The 15,380-nt window shown below is 28.4% G+C and overlaps 1 protein-coding gene across 1 annotated transcript in view; it reads left to right on the top strand.

Annotated features, from left to right (window-relative positions):
- LOC113556655 overlaps positions 1-15,380 on the top strand; it is a 34,826-nt gene extending 19,446 nt beyond the window's left edge. The window contains exons 2-3 of the mRNA XM_026961741.2: positions 11,620-11,761; positions 14,611-15,380. Coding sequence (XP_026817542.1) covers positions 11,620-11,761; positions 14,611-15,370 — 902 coding nt within the window. The 3' untranslated portion in view covers positions 15,371-15,380. The remainder of the gene's footprint in view (positions 1-11,619; positions 11,762-14,610) is intronic.

Here is a 15,380-nt window from a genome sequence, read left to right as displayed (position 1 = left end):
ATGGCGACGTTGCCTTTGTAGACGTTTTACTAATTCAGTTTTGACATGATATACTTGCTTCTTCAGCCCCATAGCTACTGCCACCGTAAATTCAGCGAACCAACCAACATCTCTCACTTACCCACCGCTTTACACGCATTAATTAATTAATTTTACTGGTTTTTTTTTCACATTTCAAGTTCAAAAAACCAATCTCACAAAATGTTGTATTGAATTTTCCAACCCGAAAAACTAAAGTGAATCATGTGACCATAATTAAATCATAAATAAAAAAAAATCACCAAAATAAGTTCATCATTTTAAATGTTTTCCACTTCAACACACATAAATATAAATAATATCTATAGTTTAATCAGATATTTTAATCAACTTAAAAAATCTTTAAATTAATTGATTAGGCGTGTCAAAAACATTCAATATTTTCAGCGGGTTTACTTCATTTCATTCGGATTGAACCTTATGTATTTATTATTGTCTATCAAAAGAAAAATCAAAATGCATAATTTAAAAAAAGCTAAACTATTAATTTTATTAACTATTTTTTATTATACAATAATTTTTTAACTAAATTCATATTTATAGTTATAACAATTTAAACTTAGTTTACTAGATACTTATAAGCACCGTATTAAAACAATATTCACAATAATAATTATAACATAAGTACTTTGAATTTTCTATAGTACGTTACTTTTATAGGTACATACTTAAACCGAGGTTTATATATCGTATTATGTATTAAATTTAAAAATTATTTATTATAGCATTCTAAAAACGATCCCGATCAAAACTTAATAAACTTAAATCATAAGCTTAAATTCTAGTGGCATTTTCAGTTAAACCAGTGGTTTTTTTGGTGGATCCCCCAGTTCTTAAACAATACATTTCGATATAGTTTAGTAACAAATTAATGTCCTTTTGCTATATTGAATTTCGAACTCGATTTGGTATGGATAAGGGAGATAAAATTGAGGTAGGAGTTTCGAAATTCTATGTTCAAAATGTATAGATACGTACTCGTACATTGTTTTACGTAATTACCTACCATAATAATTAGTTGACGAAATTTATCACCCAACTAAACTCGTCCATTGTAACAATTGTTATTTTGTACCTAGAAATTATTTATACTATCAAATAAGATCAGCCTTTCTGCAAAGCATTGATTTCATGTATGTTAGCAATAAATTGAATTGTTTAAAATGTACAATAAATTTCATGTACCCACTATCGTCTATCGCAATAGTTAATGATACAAAAAATATTATCTAGTATACAATATAGAACAATGTATTTACACCATCCCAACGTAAAACCGTAGTAAAATATTAGGAAGGTACTTGAAAATGTAAATGTATAATTATTGAGTTACTAAAATTAGTTTAAATTTATTAAACCATTTTTTATGAGATAGCTCATAAATAAAATAATATAGAAAATGATATGCTACATTGACAAATCATTAAAAATTATTCAACGAAACATTCGTGTAAGATGCATCTCGAGCTTATGGATAGTTATAATTAATATTAAGTCATTGATATTTGTGATTTGTCACACTCGTTATTTACTGTGTTATCGTGACTACATTATATAACTACCTCCGCATTTTCTTGACTTATCCATAAGTCATAAACCATATATAATATGTTCATTATATTATATCCATAGACAATTCCCGTGTTCAATGTGTATATTTTGTACACAATTAGTAAATACATTTTTTTTATTTTAGTCAATTTTTTATGTTTTAATAGTTCTCCAATAAAATAATACGATATGCAAATATAATTATTTATATGAAAACAAATTATAAAAATAAAAAACAAAGCCCTTTTTATATGTATCAATGTATTTAAGCTATTTATAGAAATTTATTTATTTATTTATTTTAACAATTTTCCGAGCCAAAAGCTCGAAAATGTAAAAATTGTAAGGTTCCTCATCAACACTTATTTTACAGTGTTTACTCAATGAAGAGTAACACTCAAAATGTACTGTACAGTAGAGTGGTTACCTACTTTACCTACTTGATGATTTTTTAATTTTAATATTTATAATTAATATACAACTTAAAAATTTTAGTATACAATTTCTAATAAGTTGTTATTTTTTGAATTTTAAAATATAAAAAATACCTACAAAATGCACATGTTCTTTTTAATGACGTATGAAATAAAATTTTAACAAAATTGAACATTTTAAATACATTTATCTCTAACTATTTTAATTATTTTATTTTAATTCAAAACATATTGGTTACAGATACAATTACAACTTTTCGCAATTAGTAATATTATTATTTTATATGCACAATGAAATATCTAAAATATTTTAACTAATTTAAAACTATTCATACCCTGTTGGTATTGAATTTTATCCCTATATATAATAACAATTTTTGATATAATATTCTATGCGAAGTTTTCTGAAAAAATTAGTCCAGAATCAATATACTGTATACAAATAGAAAATGCAGCATTCTTCGGTATTTTTAAATTAAACTAATTTTTGTACTTAAGTAAATTTTACTTTACATTTGAATTGTATGTAAGTACCTGAGGTACCTTAAACTTTCGTATAACTAAACAATAATAACGTAAGCTACATTTGTAATACAATGAGTCTCTGTAATCGAAAAAGTTTTTTTTTATTATTTATATACACAATTCATGAATGTCACTGTACGAATGCTTATTTTGACAAAGAACATTTTAGTATTATGATCTCTGAAAAAAAATTATCTTTTTCCTAGTAGTTTTGATCACTTTTACTTTTCACTAATTAAAATATCCGAGGGATAAATAACGTCCCCCAATTTGTATGTTTTTGAGTTAATTTAAAAGGCCAGCGCAGATACAATATTATAATACGTACAATTATGGACGTTTTATTACATAATTAGTAAGATGTATTTTTTAGACAACAGCGGTATAAATCAGTTACACGTAGAATGTGTATGTCGCTGTCGCTATTGTCTATACGCTTCGGGGAGACTCAAATGTTTGATTGTGTTCCCCACATTATTTATCCATAGTCCCCATGTATGTGGGTTTAAATCCAATGTTTTTAACGTTTGGTAATAATATTACAACCAGCTATAAGGCCTTGCCGTCAGATGCCAATCGAACTAGACAATGCGCTAGTAAACCGAGTTATCGCTGACTGTCGAGTAATAAAACACGCGTCGAAAACATCCTTTTTGATGAATGACCGTATAATATATATACCTATCATAGTAGCTTATAGACGACGAGTAGAGCCGCATCACCCGTGATAATCTCGTGTTATAATGGCATAGGTACATACGTTAAATGGTAAGATATATACAGAATTATTCGCCCCGAGCGGACATGCCCCTATTACACCTTACCAAATCACGACGCCGCTGTTTTTTCTTTTAATAAAATATTTTATTTGAAACCTATTAGTTATTGCAATGATGGAATATATAAATACTATTGATGTACATATTTGCAGACACTTCCTTAGTTTATAACTTTTAATAGACAATACAGTTCACTGGTAATACGGGTATTATAGACATTGAATTCATTTTTATAAAAAAATATTTTAAAATTTAATAGGATTTTAATAACAGGTATTAGTATATTATTATATTAATATAGTTGAATACAGATAATAGATACTCGTATATATCGAGTGATTGACCAAATATACTATTATATACTACTGAATCCCATTTTTATTTTAAATTTTTCTTTTATTCATTCAAATTCTGATTTTTGGAATTCTTAAGAATACCATATATTTAAATAATTAATTTGATTATACCATTTAAAGAGTTTTTTGTGGCGTTACAAACTCCTTTCATTCAAGTATGAAAAATATATATCATGATTGTATATTAAAAACGATTCTAAGCGGAGTCTGTCGTCCTATATCACCAAATATATTTCATGATATGTTTAACGATATTCCTATTAAAGTAATTTATTTTACTATTATTTTACATTAGTATTACAATAGATTAATTTAATTTTTTCCAAAAACACTGCATTTGTTATAATATTGGTATTTAATAACTATAATAATATATATTTATATCATATTATATTATTGTTATTAATTTTTGAATCAACTACACCTTATCATAAAACAATGTGAATAAGTTCATAAATGTATAATATACAACTATAAATAGGTAATATTTTAAAATCAATCTACATACTTTAAAAATATTATTGTGTACCTATAATAAAATTCATAATACACTTAAAATGTTTAAGTCTCCATACATATGTAATATTTTTGAACTTAGACAAAATAATTAACATCATTATTCATCGTTAAAATATTAAATAATAATTATTAATATAAAATTTAATACAAAAATCAAATTACAAAATTAAATATCAAATTTAAAAACCCGTAATAGTGACCTATTCGACACCTAATGTACAGCAGACCAGTACTTATTTACTTACTTTTTTTAACTTCAAATTACTTAGGTATATTTATAAATTGTCATAATCTTAACAAATTTTATCAATATTTTAACTTCAAGTACATATAAAATGATTGTGTCTATGTGTTTTTAATATTTATATGTAGATATATACAATTTTGTATTCAATTTTTAAACATTTTTACACAAACTGTTAATCACCATTTATAGAAGAAAAAAATTCAAAATTTTAAATACTAATAATAGCACAAAAATAATCAATATAATATTTTTAACATTTTTTCATGAATAGAAAATGGCAATAATTAAGCATATGATAAAAGTTACAAGTCCTTAAAATTACTTGTTTTTAATTATCAAAAAAAAAAAAACAATTAGGTCAATATCTGGTTTTTCTTAAAATTATTATTTTTCAAGTTATTTTGAAAAGAACTGGAAATATTTTATTTTTGAAAATTAAACACCAAAGCACCAAATAAATTGAATTTTCTACCAGATACCGCCACATAGTAAAAAATCAAAGTATTTTTACTGCCCTAAAGGTGAAGATGGGTATAAAAAAACTCTCAGTCATTGCAAAATGAATACATTCATTACTAAGCTCAATAGTTATAATTTGAATAAGAATTAAAAGAAAAATTTGGATGAACATTCACAGTGAATCATCCTGTACTAATAACTAATAACAGTTATAACTAATAAAAATATTATTTCGTGACATATTTTATCTTAATTCAATTTCTACACTGGGTATGGGTGTGTGTTGATCCAAGTAGATTTTTCTCACTGTACTTATTTTAAGTCGAATCTGATCGTATAATACGGCTGGAATGTCAATGTCACGATGATGGAAGTATCTATACTATATATATATATATATATATATATGTATATATATAATTATATAGTATATATGTGTATGTGTGTGTGTGTGTGTATTATTTGTAATGTACCTTTACAGTCTTAGTGATTCGATAGTTTTCCGTTATGCTTTTCGACTTTGCGCGACAGTGAGTTATAAGTAAAGAAATCGGAAATATTGGCAAAAAATGATAAAAATAATAAACCGAGAAACATACAAACAAGTAGTGTTATAATAAGCCCAGCTGCAGACAATATCTCACGATCTATACCACGACTAATGGCACTGTTCTAACGTGTACTCGCATTTATGTTATTTTAATAAGTTATTCGTCGGCGGTTGTTTATCAGTTGTTATTATTTGGCGTTTAACCTACGACGAATTGTGTGTGTGTGTGTGTGTGTGTGTGTGTGTCTGTGTGTGTCTGTGTGTGTCTGTGTGTCTGTGTGTCTGTGTGTCTGTGTGTGTGTGTGTGTGTGTGTGTGTGTGTGTGTGTTCAAAAGTAAATATACCAGCGTATGGTATAAAACGTAAATGAAATTGCTTTCACTAAACAAAACAAAAAAAAGAATGATGGTATAAGAATTTCAATCTTTTTCAAAACAATGTATTAATAACGTACACATTCTTACAAAGATACGTATTGTGTTGTCATTAGTACATTCGTATTTCGTAGTGGTTATTTCACTTATTTCTAATACAACAATATAATAAAATACCACTCAATCACAGTAGTTTTTTAATGGGTGGGTGGGAGCAAAGAGACGGGAAATAAATCTAAAACTTGGATTTCAACAGACTAAAAAGAGGAATTTCAGAAGAAAAAAGTCCTTTTAATTATCTCAACCCCCTCTTTCATTGATCCATTATTAATATTCCACAAATTTCAATAAGCCCCCATTATTTTCATTTAATTGACGACAGTTATTTCAAATTATCAATATAATAGTGTTCTTAACATGTAATGTAGCAGCAAATGTAGAATATATGTGCCCCGAAGTGAAATAAATGTAATGCTACCGTTTCTGAAATATCATTAACATGGCACAAAAATTATATTTTTAATTAACATTTTTATTTCTTAAACACTTTGTAAAATTGACAACGGAATGCATTAAATATACTATGTGCAGTGCATAAGTACACAATTTATAAATAAAATCCAGTCTCAATAGTAAATGTAATTTCTTCCTTGACTTTTGGAAACAAAAACTTCAATGATATCATTGAAATATAAATGGCATGTTAAATCAGCCTCAACGTTGAGAAATGTTAAAGAGTTCAGCCGTTCTTTCCTTATGCATGATCATAAATATATTTAAGATCCTATATGACTGACTATTTTAATCTAGAAAACGATCTTTCTGTAGAATAATTTCTCGACGGCATACATGCAGCATTGTCAGAACAAGATTAATGTAGGGAAATGTAAAGATATATAATATAATAAAACAATTTTTTTATATAAACACCAGTATACATTAAATACTTTTTAGAGCTACTTAATTATCTTTCCGAAAGCTTTGTAGGTGTGACCTGAAGTGGATGCATTCATTTAGAACTTATGTTCTCAACCCATCTTGATATCTTTTTTGAAGTACTCTGGCATTCTTGCACACCTCTACAATAGTTATTATTGTTAAGCAAAATAAAATTTAATACTTTTTGAAGACTTTATAAAATTATTTTTTTTCTTTTTTTCAAGTTCAACTTTCTATCTATCATTTTATTCAAAATACTACCATATTATAAGTAGTTAGGTACTTAATTTAAATTAAATTAAATAAGAATTATTTCTCTTAAGTTATGTAAAAAGTGATAGTTTTCTCAACTAGATCACGATCCTCTTTACTTGTTTTATTTATATTATTAATTTATTATATTTTCAAAAAATATATAATATAATTTCAGCAGTTACTTTATTCCGTGTATGTTTGTTATTATATTTTACATTATTAATTTCCAAATTTCAACATAATCAATGCTTGTATTACATTTTTGTTTTTAAAATGCTCACAGTTTATTTTTAAAATCCATTGCATTTTAATTTACACAAAAGCACAACGTGAATTATTAATTCATTTTATATTAAAAAAAATCATGTTACGAAAGAAAATTTTCAAATAAACTTTCTTCGCCCTTTCAAACTCATAAATAGGTATTATCCGATTCAGACAACAAAACAAAAATATCTATTTAACACAAAATTTATTATCTTGTATAGTAGAATCGAATTGTTTTTGGTTAACCAAAGCGGTATTGGTCATACAGTCAATAATTCAGCCATACAAAAATGTTATTAATTGAAACTACCTTGTTTAAAATAAATAGTTATCACAATATAATATTATATAACCAAGTAGGTATCTAACTCCGAACATAAAATAAAACCTCCCCGTTATGTGACAGTTTGTTGATCCACTAAGAAATCAGGAATATAAATGTACATTCTTATATCATTGAAATAACATGACAAAATCTTACATGCATTAAAATACAGATTTATCATATTTAATTACATTAAATAATACATAATATGTACATTATTTTATATTTACATTGTCAAATATTAAAATGATAATAATTTATCTATATTTACAGCCTAGGCCATTATAGACAAATTATTAGTGACCAGTGGTGTATTAACAGGAATTAAGTGGTCCATTGGGTTGCAAGGGATGAAGCCCCCGCTATGGTAGAACAATTATCTGACTCCCGGCCCCATTAAAAAATTCTGAATATGCCGCTGCGTTGATATGACCGACTCGCCATAAATTATAATAACATTTTATTTTGAACTTTTTTTTGTATGCTTTCGTTTTTTATGGTTTTAGATAGTGAATCTGTAAATGCATCTATAATTAACTCAAGTATTCTCAGTTCATCGATTCTATAATAATGATAAATTACTTTTTTTACATTTAAAATTAAGTTATTTTAAAATATGTCAAGATATTAGAAAGAACATAATTTTATTAAATTATATAGTTCTAATTAACAGTGAATACAATTTAAACTAAATATTGTTATATTAAAATATATTTAGGGCACATCATTTATTTTTTGAAATGTTTTTATTGAATTATCTACTGCTATGTATAATTTACAATTCACTATGTCAATAACATTAAATTTGTATGAAATGATTATATTTTAGAATATAATTTATTTAATACACGCACCTTTCTGCAATGAAGCTTGAATTTTCCAGTAAAAAATCATTGGATAGAAATAAAGAAATCCATCAACGCGAATAATAACTCATGAATCAATTTGATGTGTGCGTATAACGACTGTCAGTGGTGACAGGGTGTCGATAAAAATTTTCATAATACAAAAACAATATCGAATCTGATGCAATACACACTCACAAATACATATTATAATATATATGTATATCATATATGCATATAAGTCGATACGTATCGCTATAGTGATACCTTATTTATATTTTGATCTTTTTATTCTTCGTTTTGCTATCTTTCCCAGCTAACAAAAGAGATTGAAAACTGTTCGTCCGATTGCCTGAAATAGTATCTTTATGGGACTCATACGCCAGAAACATTTGTTACCAAGCCACTGCGAGTACTTGAAGCGATTCTTGAACAATTTACATAATATTTCTTACGAATTTGCATAGTCAGATTATTTCACGGTAGAAAATCAAAAACAGAAACGAGTCGTTTTCACAAGTTAATTGAAAGGAGAAAGAAAAAATATATATATTTCTCTAAGAAGCTACTCTTGGTGTGATATATTTTGTCACAATTGACTTAAGAAAATCCCTTTTCTATATGCTTAGGAATATTACTATGTATATACTTATATGTCATATTTCTTTTATATACATGCGTTTAATCTACTCGCGATGTAATTACTAATTTATAATAAAATATTAAATTTATTTATTTTATACTACCTAGTATCAAAAAAATCATAAAAATATATCTCTAATCTAATGCTGTTGGGATGTGTGAAAATTCAAAATTATACATTAAAATGTACACGGTATACATTATAAATTTTCACATAATACGTATATAATCAAATGGTACATAACACATTTACACAAGTTAAAAACTGAATAAAATGTCTTATTGAAAGTTATTTTCATATTATTGAACAAACGCATCGAAATAAAATGTGTACAGTTAAGATACAGCATGGAGTTAAAACAACTCTTCTATTTATGTATGTATGTTAAAAACCGAATATTAAATTGACACTGAGTGTGTCACTAAGAAAGTGAGTAAAATTGAAATTTGATCATTTTAAAAGGTAATTAAACTCATTTTGATTAAATAATGATTGGTATTAATTTGACTATTTACTTTTAGTTGTTACATAATGTAACCAAACACATTTGAATATTCAACTCTATGTATTACCATTAATGTTCCATTTGAGTTATCATAAATCTGCTTTATAATTAAACCAAGTTTTACTTATCCAGCACCATTATTTGAAATTAATTGAACTCTGAACATTACTATATGTGTAATAGATTCAAATTAAACTGACAAAACAAAAAATACTACATTCCAAAAAAAACATGAGTATGTTTTAATATTTAAATAAACTTCATAAATGTATATAACTAAATACTTATACCTTGCCAATATAATACCTATACGAAATGAGGTAAAAAGTAAAGATAAGCAATTTAAACAGTATAAAATAACTTATTTTTAAACAAAATATATAAAAATAAATACAAGAACTAAAATTTATGACATTTTTAGTAGGTAAATATAATCAACTAAAATTTATTTTTTCCATATTTTTAAGCCCACAACATTAAAATTTGATTAACATGTATAGATGCAATGTGAAATAAAAGACCAATAAAATGAAAATAAAACGAGTACAATTTTATAGTCCAGTAAATAATAAAAAATTGATTAATTCTTAAACTATAACTCAATAAAAAAAATATACGGCTAATGTCCTTTGTATTTGATGCTAATCAGGTAAAATAAAATAACTTATAATAAACTACACTGATAATTTAATTATTTATCGCTGATATAATTCGTCCATGTACGACACACATGTATGTCTAGTCTTTACGTCCATCAAATACTATGAACATTATATATGGTAATTAGTAATTACTAATTACGTTATAATACAATGTATTGTATTGTTGATTTGAACAAATGGCTGACAAGTGACTACTGAGAAAATAATTAGACTATGTAGTAAATTGTTACAATTATTGTTTTGTCAGGTCACATTGTAATTGCTGTATAAACAATTATTATTTTACCAAGACTAACTTTTTAACTGGTAGGTACATATAAACTAATAAATTATTTTTACTTAACTAAAACTTTTAACTATAAAACATCATACCATACGTAACGTTAATGGAGGATATAATATTATTTACTACCAAACAAATGTTACCCTTTTAACCCTCAAATAAATAGCAATAATATTGTTACAATAAATAAACGAATAATATTCTAGTATTTGTGTACCCTTGCAGACAAATTATAATGAAAACATAAAATATATATTTGATTGTTTTTCTTGAATACGCCTACTGCTATAAAAAATAAAACCCATAGTAATGGTTTGAAAAAGTATACATTATTTTTATATAAAACGTTTTATATTTATGCAACTAGACAGACTAGGCAGTAATTTAGACATGTAGTTGTTGACTACGAAAAATATGTTTTATAGGAATTTTTTTCTTAAAATATGGTTTATTATTTGGCCCTAAATGTGTCTTATTTCAAACCAAAACATGAAAAGCAAAACGCAAAGTTTAACCCATTATTTTAGAATCTGTAGAATCAAATGGTACGAAATTACAAAACTTTTATCGTCGAGTGCTATGCAAAGCCGGACGGAAGCTATTATATTATTCTAATATGAGAGAAGAAACAATAATGTAGACTGTAATAGTTGCTGCCAACTAGAATGATTTAAATGTAAAATAGGTAGGTGCACACATTTCAATTGAAAACTCCAAAACTCAGTTGTTTCCAAAGCTAGTCATATTTTGCTCATTTTATCAGTTACATAAATATTATGAGTATAGTACCTAGTACTTCTATGTGTGTGTCTGTGTGTGTATGTGTGTGTGTGTGTTCAAAAGTAAATATACCAGCGTATGGTATAAAACGTAAATGAAATGAAAGAGTTGTTGTGTTTTATTCTTTCTCACTAATCCCTTCAGTTTTGATTTGAATACGTCAAATCGCCTCGCACATAATATACATTCAGTTACCGTTTATTTCTGACGGTGCATTAACAATAATTATAAACTGTACATTGTACAACGTATAATATTATATTTGTTTATTATTATTTTCAGGATACGGAAACATCACACCGAAGACCGCTATAGGTAAAATGGTTACAATGGTGTACGCGTTGATTGGCATCCCATTGATGTTAGTGTACTTATCAAGCATTGGCGGTCTGTTGGCGTGGTGTGCCCGAGGAATATTTACCAGGTAATTAATACAACTATTTATTCAATTTATGTTAATGGAGTTCTACTTAATTGCAAATGCTAATGAAAACCATTTAAATATATGAATTCAAGCATATTTTGATAAGTCGAGGAATCCTTAAAAAATTATTTTCATATTGTTATAAAATATAAACAAAATGTTGTTAAAAATCTAAAAAAAAATAAAGACATTTTTTTCGGTTAATGAATATCAGAATGAAAAATCTATTTTTCCCTTTAAAACATTTAATGTACTACATATAATTTACTAAATCATAGTAAATAATGAGTTTGTTAATACTCCGTGATTATTTCGTCAAAAATATTTTTGATTAAAATAATATTCTAAATTTGAATTGCACACATTACATCACACGTCCTTGAGGTTTGAATAAGTGATTACATTCAAACTTTATCAGAAATCGATTAGTCACACCATCAATCATTTTTAAAGAAATAAAAACGATTAGCGCAAAAAGAAAATTTTCTATTTTTCCATTTTTCGATACCTCTAATAATAAGTAGCTTAAAATATTCAAGTTACTTAAAAACATGATTCTTTTTCGGTTGTCACTTTTTTCTCTTATCCTATATTATATATCGACGAATAGTTTTAATTTTTATTCTGCCCACTTTTAGAGCACTTGATGTGTATAACTTTCACGTGTCATTTTCATATGTTTTCATTTCAATATTCAATAACTTACTATGTAATACGAATACATATAAAAGTTCAATATTTTCGAAGAGTGGTTTATAAAAAATATTTGATTTAAACGCACAAAAATTTCGCATTAACTCATGATAGTGCAACTGTAATTTTCATAAAATTTATTATGTATACTATTTATTTTCAATGGAAAAACAGTTCGAATTTGAACAAACTTGTATTTTAAATATATCATAATCATCTATATATTATGTAGTACCGGATAAATTTAAAAATAGATAGATATCCGTAAAATAGTTCAAGTTTTCTTTTATTTATAAATAAACTATGATAAACTGTATGTTGGTACAAATACATTATACGTATTTAACTTACAAAATACAGTAAAATTTATCTTGATGCCACAGTTATTTATAAACAACAATACAAATATACACAATATTTTTCTATATTATATAGTGAGTAATGATCGTGTAATAAGAAAAAATATTTACAGCATAAAAATAAAATGTGTAAGAAATAAAATAATCCTGTAACACTCGACGATGAATAAAAAATAATTTTCTCCTTGAATGTTAAATGAGAAGAAGGAACTTGACTATAAGAATTATAAGAAATATACAATAATGCTTATAGAAAGATAAATTTGCCCGATTAAAGCCCCAATATTCGTGTAACGTTTCAAATGTTTAACAACTACCTCGCAAAAACTTGATACTTCCGACAATAATAATTTTGTGGCTGTAGCATTTTCCATTGAACTGTGATTGTTGTCGCGAAATAATTGTGTATTGTTGGAAAATCCGTTAAGTCTCGAAGTAACTACGAATAGCAGTAACAACCGAACCGCGTACAACCGGCCAAGATCGAACGGGGCAAATTGTATTTATTGCCCGCAAGTCTTAATAACGGGTGCCGATCGCGTTCGTTGATTTCGTAAATTATGTGCACATGCACTAACCGACTGTGTTCGTGTTTCATAGAAACATTTTACTGGTCAATTAAGAGTATAACTACTAAAATGTAGCTAATTTTTGCTTTGTCCATCTGTGTCCATCTCGTGATTGCTTAAGAGCACGCTATACACGCATTTACGTAAGCGAGTTATGTGTATTTTTAAATTACGCTATTTAAAAAAATTGAATTTTCGTAAACAAACCGACATACGAACACGAATAATGTTCTTACTATCATGTGCTTTATAATCGGTCGATTCAATCTAATTTTTAAACTAATAAAGCTAAACGTGAACTGATGAATGTAAATTTGTCATGTACGCGCTTGTGAGACGAAGGACAACAAATGCGGGAGAGGCGTTATTTTCTTAACGGATTTTATTACGCTCATGTCTGCATTACACCCTCTGCAGTACTTAATAAAAATTCGTATTACAATATTTTATTTTTTTTTATTAAGATTCGATAATACCTGATTGAGCACGGTCAATTTATTTTAACTACCTGATTGGGCACAGGAATAATATTCCCATTTCATTGAACCTTTTACATTTTTTTATAATCCGTCTACAACCAGACCCTTCAACTCTCCGACCATATTACGATAGTATTAACGCATATCGATGCGGCCTATTGGACTGTTTATAAATATTCGATTTTTATTTGTTATCTTCGTAGGTTATTTTTCAATGTCTGTGAATTATGAGAGTTCGAGATAAAGCATTCGATCGAGTAACCACATCGTGCACCTGTTATAAAGTGGAAATCGTAATATTATATTTTCATGGTCTGGATTATTCGTATAGAAAATAGAAAACAATGAATCCACAATTATGGAATCACTTCCCACGTACAAAGTGACCGTTTTTTAATGATAACATATTTTAAAGTCATTATAGGTGCAATGTGACAGCCCGTCTATTAAATAAAAAAAAAAACTCTTTACAATTCAGCATCTGTAGGTACTTTCCGTTTTTGGGCATTGGCCTGTAAATTTGTGATTTGTGTGTAATGCATTTGTTAATTTTGTCAATCACAAGTTTCTGAATGTTTAACTGTCCAACTAAAAAAAATAATAACAAACAAATAAATGTATATGTATATGTATACATCGATAGCCAATAGGTAATGCGTACTCAAAACTAAACGATATGATAAATATAATATTATACGTTAATTAAATCGTTAAACAATATGACCGTGTTTTATTCGGCTCTATTGCAGGTCGTTGTGCTGTTGTCTGTGCTCTAAATGCGGTTACTGCTGTTACGACGAGAAGCTGATGGAAGAAAAAGAGCGGCGGATGAAACTGAAACGCGAGCGGAAGGAGTACGACATGCAAATGAAAACGTTCTCCGGCCACGCGCTCGAACCGTACTATGTGCGGCCGGGCGACGCGGACGACGTGTTCCTAAGGGTGTCCGACCGGGCGGCGGCCGCGACGTCGGCGGCCACGTCGGTGTCTGATTCGGCGTCGGCGGCGGCCGCGGAACTGGCCGCGGACAGCGCCAGTTTCGTGCCACTGCTGTTGGTCGGCTTCGCGTTCATGTCGGCGTACATCGGATGCGGCGCGGCCGTCCTGTACCGGCTAGACGCCGGCGGCAAGTCGTACCTGGACTGCGTGTTCTTCTGCTTCATGTTGCTCAGCACCATCGGCTACGGCAACTCGCGGTCAATGGACGTGACGCTCACCGGTACGGCGACCGTTTGGTTCTGTTCCGTGTACATACTGTCCGGCATGGCGCTGACAGCCATGTGCTTCAACATCGTTCACCACGGCGTGTCCACCAAACTCAAGACGCTCTACCGGCCGGCGACCGCGCAGACGGGTGACGGTGGCAGCGGCATTAACCCAGTGGTACAGCAACAGCGGCAGAAACGCGAAGACTGCGTGGTCGGTGGCTGCGGGGGCAGTATAAGCGATCTGACGTTGTCGTCGCGCGGCGCCGCCTCCAGCACCGCCGCCGCGGCCGCAAAGTCCTGACACGCGAAAC

Source organism: Rhopalosiphum maidis, chromosome 1 (genome assembly GCF_003676215.2).
Source record: "Rhopalosiphum maidis isolate BTI-1 chromosome 1, ASM367621v3, whole genome shotgun sequence".
Taxonomy (NCBI): domain Eukaryota; kingdom Metazoa; phylum Arthropoda; class Insecta; order Hemiptera; family Aphididae; genus Rhopalosiphum; species Rhopalosiphum maidis.
This window is presented reverse-complemented; position numbering and strand designations above follow the sequence as displayed.